Source organism: Crocodylus porosus, unplaced genomic scaffold, assembly GCF_001723895.1.
Source record: "Crocodylus porosus isolate Cpor-Errol unplaced genomic scaffold, CroPor_comp1, whole genome shotgun sequence".
NCBI classification, from domain to species: domain Eukaryota; kingdom Metazoa; phylum Chordata; order Crocodylia; family Crocodylidae; genus Crocodylus; species Crocodylus porosus.
This window is the reverse complement of record NW_017728886.1, coordinates 58718174-58727687: the sequence shown is the minus strand read 5'-3', so window position 1 is coordinate 58727687 and position 9514 is coordinate 58718174. Positions and strand designations below refer to the sequence as shown.

At 44.5% G+C, this 9514-nt stretch overlaps 1 protein-coding gene across 3 annotated transcripts in view; it reads left to right on the top strand.

Moving 5' to 3' along the window:
* Nucleotides 1-234: 234 nt before the first annotated feature.
* Nucleotides 235-9514, top strand: part of CUNH7orf31 (chromosome unknown C7orf31 homolog) — a 50367-nt gene continuing 41087 nt past the window's right edge. Inside the window, exons 1-2 of one of the 3 annotated variants that reach the window (XM_019534864.1) lie at nt 235-292; nt 2906-3062. In XM_019534864.1, coding sequence (XP_019390409.1) covers nt 2929-3062 — 134 coding nt within the window. In that variant the 5' untranslated portion in view covers nt 235-292; nt 2906-2928. Of the gene's footprint in view, nt 293-602; nt 1636-2905; nt 3063-9514 lie in introns of those variants that run through there. The other 2 variants (XM_019534855.1, XM_019534851.1) reach the window with 2 other exon arrangements.

Genomic DNA, 9514 nt, shown 5'->3' with positions numbered 1-9514 from the left:
CCGGCTCTCGCTACAGGCGTTGGAACCGGGCAACAACGAAACCCCAGTCACGACACGCTCTAACTCCACCCCGAGAGTAGGGCAAGAGTCGGTGCCGCGCACGCACGCATGCCCCGCGCTCGCCGCTCACTGGCTGCGCTGCCTTCCAGGAGTGCACGCGGATTCGACTCTGCTTCCAGGGGGCGGGCCTGGTTGCCTAGGTCACGACGCTTAAGTGGGAGGGGGCGTAAGGGCTTGACGCGCCTGCGCAGCGCAAGGAGAGCTAGGGGTGGGGGAGTTGGTTGGGCTGTGGGTACGTGACGTCATGGCTCTGCGCGGGGGCGGGGTGTGCGCAGGATCTGAGTCTGGGCGCGGGCGTAGGCGTAGGCGTAGGGTAGGGGTTGGCTCCGCGAGTGGCTAAGTACTGTTAGTGTTAGGAGGCCTCATCCAGCCGATGTGGAGGGACTGGGATTGGCACTTGGAGAGGGTCTTGGGCTAATTTAGGGCATGCATGTCAAAAAGGCTCCGCGGGTGGCTAAGTATTGCACCCAAACATTTCAGGATTTGAGTGCTGTGGTATTATGCTCTTGATATTGCCAGTTTGAGTACCCTGTAGGTGCAGTGATGTGAGACTGGCATAGTGGAGTGAGTATTCTGGGTCACACCCTGCAGAATGAAGTTAAAATTGTTCCTCTCAAGACATCCAGACTCTTACTCCATTAATGATGCCAGCTCACCATCGGCCTGTTCTGCATTAAAAATGAGGACCTTAAGGTACACACTTAATATTTTGGTTCACAAATAAGCTTCTGATGATTAGAGCACTAGATTTGGCTGTTACCTGGGTTTTCTAATAGCACTTTTGAGGAAGCTGGCTCAGTGTCTATTGACACTTAAATAATTGGTTACAGAATTGTAGGGCCTGATTCTGCTGTGGGCTAACAGGCTACAACATCTTGGTCTTCAGGACTTTATCTCTTTAATAAGAATTTAAAAATGTCTGTTGCATGTGTTGTACAATGATAGCATGAGACAGGAAAGCAGAAAAAGCTTAAAAGACTGTTCAGCTCTCACCTTTCGTAGTGACTTTAGAAACTTGCATTTTGGCACCCTTGCTAATGTTACAAATAGGGGAGAAGTCCATCTTCTGTGGGCTTTAAGAGGCATACACAGCTATGGCTCTGCTTCAGGACATCAGTGTCCAAGATGAGCCTTCTAGCATTCCAGGGTGCCCCTTTCCCCAGGAATCTTAGGCTTGTCTTGCAAATCTTAAAAGATTGGGAGGAGAAGGTGGGATTTGGAGGTAGGGCAGCAGTGGGCTACAAAGTGCAAAGTGGGGGATTTGAGGAGTAGAGTGCTGTTGGAGATGAGAGAATGGGTGTATACCTGGCTTCAGCTGCATTCATCAGTGGAAGTCCACAAAACAGCACCATATGCTAGTTTAGGGGAATCTGGTCCCAGCTGTCATTAACACTATGGGTAACTCTCAGGAAAATAATTTCACCTCCCTGTGCTTCCATTTCCCCATCTGTAAAATGGGGGTTGACTTATTTTTTGTAAAGAGCTTGAGAACTTGAGATCCACTGAGATAAAGCATTGCAGGAGGGTCAGATAGTATGAAAGTCCCCTCTGAGCTGTGGGACACTTGTTGAGAAGGTAAGAAAACTAAGACTTTCTCATCTTCAAATCTTTTCTGCTCTGAGCAGCTCCCAAACTTGATTCCATCCCATTGGTTTGTTGCAGCAGATGCCCACCTGTTCTCTCTGATTCTTGATTAGAGGCTCGTTACTTCTTAATTCCCTCCCTTCCATTCCTTCCTCCCCTGCACCCAAATTGACCCTGTCCTGACTCCTCATGAGCTCCGTATGGAGGATGTTTCCATGAATTTAAGGGTGTGTGTCAGGAAAGTGCTCCTAAGCAGCTTGGAGGTGCATAAGTGCCTCTTAGCTTCCTCTATCTCATGAGCTTCCCACTTTTAGTCAGAAGTGAATCCTACTGCTGCAAAGTTCAGAAAGGTTTGCTGGGTGGAGAAGGGGGAAACATTCATTTTCCTTCCCATCTCATCCTTTGAACTTCTACCATGTGTTCTCTTTTTCCAACATATCACTTGTGGGGATGCATAGATATATCCAGGGAGCAGGCATCTTTTGAGAAGTGTGAAGGTTCTGTTAGAAATCAGAAGGTTGCAAGAAAAGGCACTTTCAGTAGTATGCAATGCAAAGGAGGTGGATGTAAGCAAAAGAGTTTTCTTTCATCCTCTGCCTTGGGGAGCCTCTTGCTGCTGTGAGTCACAGAAGCTTTGTTGGCTAGAGAAGAAAATCACTAGTCCTGAACCCTGCCTTCCACACTGTATCTGAGCCGCTCCCATTAATCAGAACGCTAGCACTTGGCACAGGTGTAAATGACTGCGCAGGTTTCTAGGCAATGAAGAGTCTTGTGTGAATCCTTTTACCAAAGAGTTTTCCAAAGTATTTACACTACCACTACCACCACTGAAATGCAAATACTTCTAGGATGAAAGGGTAGAAAACCAGTATTCCTGAGCCTACAGCATAAGGAATATGTAATGAAATATTTCCTGGGGTAATTTTTTGTCCATGCAGAGTAGACATAACCTTTTGGTTTAAGGGTGACCAAAAATAACTAATGATGTTTTCAGAATCCAAATTCCATAGCTATTTATTGTTTATTAGTAGAGCAAAATCATAGTGTTCCATTCTTGTATAAGAAATATCTTTTGTTTGTGTCTGATGGTGTAATCTGACACAAGTGGTGAGCCACAATAATAAGACAGGCACTGTTTCCTAGGCTGGACTGCGTCAGAGTTCAGCAGAATTTGCTTGTGTTGCTTTCTCAGACTTTATCGAGACATAGTGACTGATTCTTGTTGGGATTTAACCTTTTTATCTGTGTATCTTCCCTACAGACCTAGCAGCTCAAATATGAAGAATGGCACTGCTACATGCTCTGCCCTTCTACTGCAGAGAAACAGAGGGAACAGATACCTTATCAAAAACCTTAGAGTCTAATGAGGTATTGTCTCCATTTCAAATTCCGCCACGACCAACTGTGTCACAAGATAGGTAAGAAAATAACACCTGAAAGAAAATGTACTTTCTTGAAAGTTTTTAAATTGGAGGGAATTAAATTATTCCCATGTTTACCATGTGGTATTGATGGAGTCACAGAACTTTGCCATAAGTGTTTGTCTGTAAAAACTAGATTCTGCAAGTTGAATTTTGGTAGCTTGATATAAAAATGTCTCATCTCACACAATAACCTGGTAGCTGCTTAGAATGGATGTTGATTGCATTGAAAGCTAATTGATAGACTACATCAAGGTGCAAAAGCTGTATCCTGAAATGCAGTTTTAATAAAGAATTTAGGAAACTATACATTATACTTCCAACTTATGAAAAAGATGCAGATAATTTTACATGGTAAGTCTACATTTTACAATAATAGTAGTCTATGATCAAAAGGCTTCAAGGATTGGTATTTAACTACAAGTTATGGGCAGAATTACATCTTTCAGTGATATGCAAGAAGAGGCAAAATTTGGTATTATAATTCAGGAAATCTTGGCATTGATCAAGATGGGAATCCTTTACAGATACAAGTTTCCTGTCCTTTGCACAGACCAATATTTGTCTAATTTTCTTCCACATAAGTGTTTCTCTTCAGCAATAGGGAACTAAATTTGTTATTTCCACCTCACTTAACTTCCTGTGTTACATATTTTCACTGGTTTTTTTTCCCCATTTAAAGAATGGTGTCTTTTATAATTAATCTTCAGTATGAAAATACTAGACTCTAGGACTATAGTCCTCCTGCCTGTCAAACTGCCACCTGATTTAAGTATCTTCACTAAGCAACTTTTTAAGCTATTTCACTCTCTGTGTTTTTGTATATTGTAGTGTGAGTCTTATGTGAATTGTTATAAAGATGATGCACTTAAAGCTTGGGGAATTAAAAGCTTGGTCAAAATCTCACTGAACACAGCAGTTATTGGATCAGTGCCCTACAACTAGAGGAATTGGCTGGGTGAAAGGAGTTTCTTACAAAGATGCAAATATATTTTTTTCTGGTTCTGTGGGCACCATACCCTATTTTAGAAAAACTGGTTTCAAGAATTTTAAATAATTATAAGTAACAATAATAACTAAGAAATAATGAATGTTAATTGTTATAAGAGGTGGTCTCTTACTGGTACTGTTGGACTCTACTGTTAGTCTTTTACTGTCTTATTGTTGGACTCTAGTATCAAGTCCTTACCTTTTGCTGCTTAGTAACTCCAGGGTGCAGCTCTCTGTGGTTACAATATTTGTCACCAATAATTATGTTTATGAATGGGCTTTAGAGTACTCTGATACTGTGTTTAATATGTTTACTGTAACTAATGGACAACCTGTATACCCCTAGCAACCAGTGAGTATTTCCTTTGGGATCAAATCATCAGTTTCAATATGGACTATTCATAGGGCAGATTCAGTGTTGATGTACAAACTCAGTATAAAAGTGGATGTAGCAGATTTTATATGTGGACCTTACCAGTAGTCAGGATTGCCTAATGGTTCCTATTTAAGACACTGTTTTGGTTGCCTTTTATTAAAATTTAGCAAAAGCATCATCTAACCTATCATTTTGTGTCCAAGACCATAGAGTCATAGAAAAGTTGAGTGGAACAGACCTCCAGAGTCATCTAGTCCAACCCCCTGCCTGAGGCAGGATCATCCCTATCCAAACCATCCTGGACCATCCATTGTCTCGCCTGTTAACAAAACTAGACACTCAACCCTGCCGCAACCACAAGGCATAAAACCCTAATCTGCAATAGGTCAAGCAGGGGGACCATCGTAACCAATGTTCTGTTCATGCAAAAGTTGGTAAAATATGCTCAAGAGATCCAAGGAAGAGGGCTATTCCCCTTGCTACAGAGGTAGACAGAAATCCTACAGTCCATACCAATCTGACCATGGGGTAGAATTTCTTCCTGACCCCAAATATGGTGATCAGTCTGACCCTGAGCAAAGGAACAAGATCCTCTAGCCAAGACCCTCTAGCAGCGCAGCTTGGCCCCAGCCACCAGGTATCCGTCCAGCCTCTACCACAACGTGCTACTGTGGCTGAGCTTGGCATGAGGCCATGTGCTTTAGGGCAGCTCTGGGCTGTCACCCAGGGCTGCATACCGCTCATAGGGACTGCCAGCCACACCGGCCCAGGTCCTGCATGTGTGAGTCCTGCACTGTCCAGCCAGGGCACTTCTGTGTACGCAGGACATGGGCCAGCGTGGCTGGTGGTCCCTGCGAGCAGCACACAGCCCCAGGTGATAGCTTGGAGCTGCCCAAAAGCACACAGCCCTGCTCGGGGCACGCTGTGGCAGAGGCTGTGCGGATACCTGGCAGCTGGGGCTGAGCTGCGCTGTCCCCCACTGTGCATGAGGCCAATAGTGCAGCTGTGTGGGGACAGGCGGTGGAAGGCTGGAGCTAACGGGGGTTTAACCCTCCCTAAAATGTGGGGCAGCGGTGACAGTGCCGCAGGGCAGTCTGGGCATGGGCTCTGGGCGACTACAGCAGGGGATGCGCACACACAGACATGCAGCTGCAGCCTCTACACACCCAGGATTGCAGCCTGGTGGTGTGTAGAGCACTGCCCACCACACCAGGCAAGTCTGGGAAGGGGAAGGGGTGTGCAGGGGCTGGGCAGATCAAGCCCCCCACAGTGAGGGAAGGAGTGCAGCAGGGGCTGGGGTGAATGGGGCCCCAAGGCAGGTTGTGGGATGGATGGAGCCCGGGTGGATCATCCAGGTGGGGAGGGCTCTCACCACTGCTTGCACACTGGGGGAGGCATGGGGTGCACATGTGTGGAGCTGAGCTGGGTGCTGCTGTGGGCTGAGACTCTGTGCCCCACTGCTGCTGTCTCAGGAGCCGCATGATACCATGTGCCTGCTGCTGGATGGGCAGGGGACCCAGCGCAACCGAGCAGCAGCAGGCATATGGCTCACGGCTCCCGAGGCAGTGGCAGCCCACCTCCACCCCACACACAAATCTGGGGGGCACATGCCCCCTGTGCCTCCCCCGGTGTGCATACAGTGGCGGGAGCTCCTCTGCACTCCTGGATGAGCTGCTTAGGCTCCAACTGTCCCAAGACCTGCCCCAAGACCCCTTTTACCCCATCCCCTGCCACATTCCCTCTCTTACTGTGGGGGCCTCAATCTGCCCCCACTCCTTCCCCTCCACAGACTTATGTGCTGGGGGAGGAAGTGCGTGTGTGTACTCAGCCCCCTCCAAATAACTTCTCCCTCTGCTTATGAATGTAATCCAGTTTCTCTCCCTTTGTCACAGCATCCCAATATCACTTAAACCAGGTGGCCAGTATGTGTGTTTCTGTGGGTTCAGTCTGAGCCCCTGGGGCCTTATTTGAAGTGCAGAGCCCTTAAAACTTTACTGAAGTCAGTGAGAGTTGTGCTTTGTGCATATGAAGTGCTGTATCATGCTGTGTATTCCGAAAAATCAGGACCTAGTTGCTTTGAATTAAGTACCCGGTATTAATGAATGTTTTAGATGGAAATCTCACTGTGCTTCTGTTTTCCACTGGGGATAAAATCACCCCTCCCCCCAATTAGGGAGTTGTGAAGAAAGATTTACGTTTGTGAAGACTGTTGTAGCACTAAACACCACAGAAAAGCTCATGAGGCGTGTAATAACATTGTCTTCAGAACAGGCCTTGAATATTGTGGAGGAAATAAGGCCTGGGATAATATACAGAATAACAAAGAGAAAACAAAATAATTATTAGCTTCTCATTAAGTGAATATTATCAATCTGATGCAGAGCATCTCTGGAAAAAACTAGCAAATGGTCATGAGTTTAAAGTGCAGATTCATGAGTTTAAAGTGCAGATAGAATACATACGCATGAGGCGCCTAATTAAAGTTTGACAGGCAACCTTAATTCTGTTTTTTCTTAACTTTTTGCTCACTTGACCTTGCCACTATGCTATTTTAGTATACTTCATTGTGTCATGGATGATAGAGTAGTGTAATTTGAACCACTTGGCCGCCAGATTCTTGTTTGCACTGTTGCCCCTTCCTGCTATTTAGGCAAAGCAAAAAGGCCCAACGTGATTAACCTCTTGATGATTCCCCCAAATGGGGCAGAGACAGCAGAGATGTCTCTAATTCACATTCCCATTGCAGTAAGGTTTCATCCCTGCCTTGTCTGGCTAGCCAAAAGGAGTGTTGCAGCAATGTTACTACCTTCTGGTTATTAAAGCCAGAATTTTGCCCAGGCCAGAATGGCTCCTGGGCAGCCCCAGTGTCAGGGGAGCAGAAAAGTGACATACAGCTACCTTGCCCCTTTCTACTTGGGTGATTCACTAAATAGTTTTTGTAATCCCTGGAAGCCATTACTCAGACTTCTGGCAGTGGGAATGTAGTAGGCATCAGAGGTACAGGATCTTTGATTTTTCTGTCATATACTTACCTTTCCTTTTACAGTCAACTTCTGCCCCACACTGTGTAAGTTATATTAAGTTTGCACACCTATCGGAACTAATTCTTCAGAGTTGTTTTTCCTCTGTGAACATTGGATGGCAAAAGCTTCCTTGGTGATCCACACTGGTATCCTAAATGAGACAAGATGCAGAACGCTAGAAAATTATGCTCACTGGGTCCCAAATTAGTGCTATTTACACAGCTTTTAATTTTTATACTTCAGGTCATGATCCTACCCCTTCTTCCCTCTTCTCCCCCACCCCCCAACTCTCTACCAATTCAGTTTCGTGAAGCACTTGTCATCTTCAGAGGCCTCTATTTCAAGTAATGAATCAAGTCAGATCCTTTTTGTTTATGGGCTACAATGAACTCATTTCTCATAACCAAACATTTATGTGCTACTCAGATGAGTTGCCAAAGATGAGGCAAGTTTGTAGGCAAAAGTACAATTTAATGAAAGGCTGCAATAATAAACTGTTGGCTTAATTTGCAAATGTGTGCAACCCAAAGAAGTGAAAGTTGTTTTAGTTCTAATTTTTAGTCTTCCACAGTTTGTCTCACTGGGTACTTGTAGACATGATGAAAATTGCTCCTTTTGAGGTTTTATTGCATCACACTTTACACATACAGGGTTTTTTGCAGTTTCAATGAGTCTGTTGCAGTGCAAAATAAATCATTTCCGGATTGTATTTTAGTTTGCATCAATGCAAATTGCAACAATACAGCCATTGATCTCTTGTGTATACATGTGAATTCACTGAACGATGTGTAATGAGCCCCTTTGTCCACTAGATGCCACTACAGTTTTTGTGTAGTGTCACAGGCCAGCTGGGCACTGTAAGTATATCAATTTAGTTGCAAACTGACTGAGCACTGCAACTTCATTAGCCACTAGGCTTTTTTTGTTTGGGATCAAGGAGGTGATTTTGGGAAGGAAAGCAATGACAAGTTTCATTTATAAAAAAGAATACATTTTACGTATGACAACAAAAGATATAGTTTGCACATATAATAGTTAATAAAAAGGTTAAGCTAATAAACAGACGACATAACAATACAGATTAAAATTGACAGTGATAATAAAACAGATAAAGAAATTAACCAAGAGTTCCCACTTGGTTAGCAACTTATTGATAGTCCCTCGGTTAGAAAATGCACGTCAAGTTGAATAGGCGAAGTCAGACATCTCTGAACTGGGCTGCCTGAAGGAGAACCAGTGGAGGCCCCTCAGTCAGGATCTGGTCCTCACTTTCACAGGGAGTAAGAGAGATCTGTGGGAGTATGGGACAGCAATGACCCTTCTGTTCCATCCTTCCCGAGGGTTGCTATGACGTGCATGTTCTTTTATATCCTATTTATGCTAATTTTTTAGTTATAGCCATTCATAATATTACTTTATAGCTGTTACCCTATGGGGTTAAAAGGTGTTAGAAATCATAATAAGTTACTGCCCAAGCTGGGGTTTATCCAATAAGCAAATAGCAATACAGCATCTTCAGGTTTGAAATTAACATTACCCTGCCTAAATCTCTCTGACTATGCTTTTTTGAGATGTGCTGGATAAGCTAGGCAGTTGAATCCAGTTTTTATCACCATCAAGGCTAAATGCTGAACGAGAGAGAACTATTAGGTCAGCTAATTTCACAGCTATAGCTTTGTCTTTGAGGCCTAGTCAGTTCCACAAACAGTTACAAGTTGTATTTACTGGTTACAAAAATACAAGCTTTATATTAGACAAAAGTTCCAAATGCCTCCGAGAAGCACATATTTATTGCTTATTAGTTTATTTGGTTCATAGTTTCTAGGGTCAGAAGGGACCTGAGCAGATCATCTAGTCCGACCCCCTGCCATGGCAGGAAAGAATACTGGGATCAAATGACCCCAGCAAGGTGTTCATCTAACCTCCTCTTAAAAACCCCCAGGGTAGGAAGGAGCCTGCACCACTTCTCTTGGAAGTTGGTTCCAGACCCTAGCCACCCTGACCATGAAGTAGCGCCTCCTGGTATCTAACCTAAACCTACCCTCTGCCAGCTTGTGACC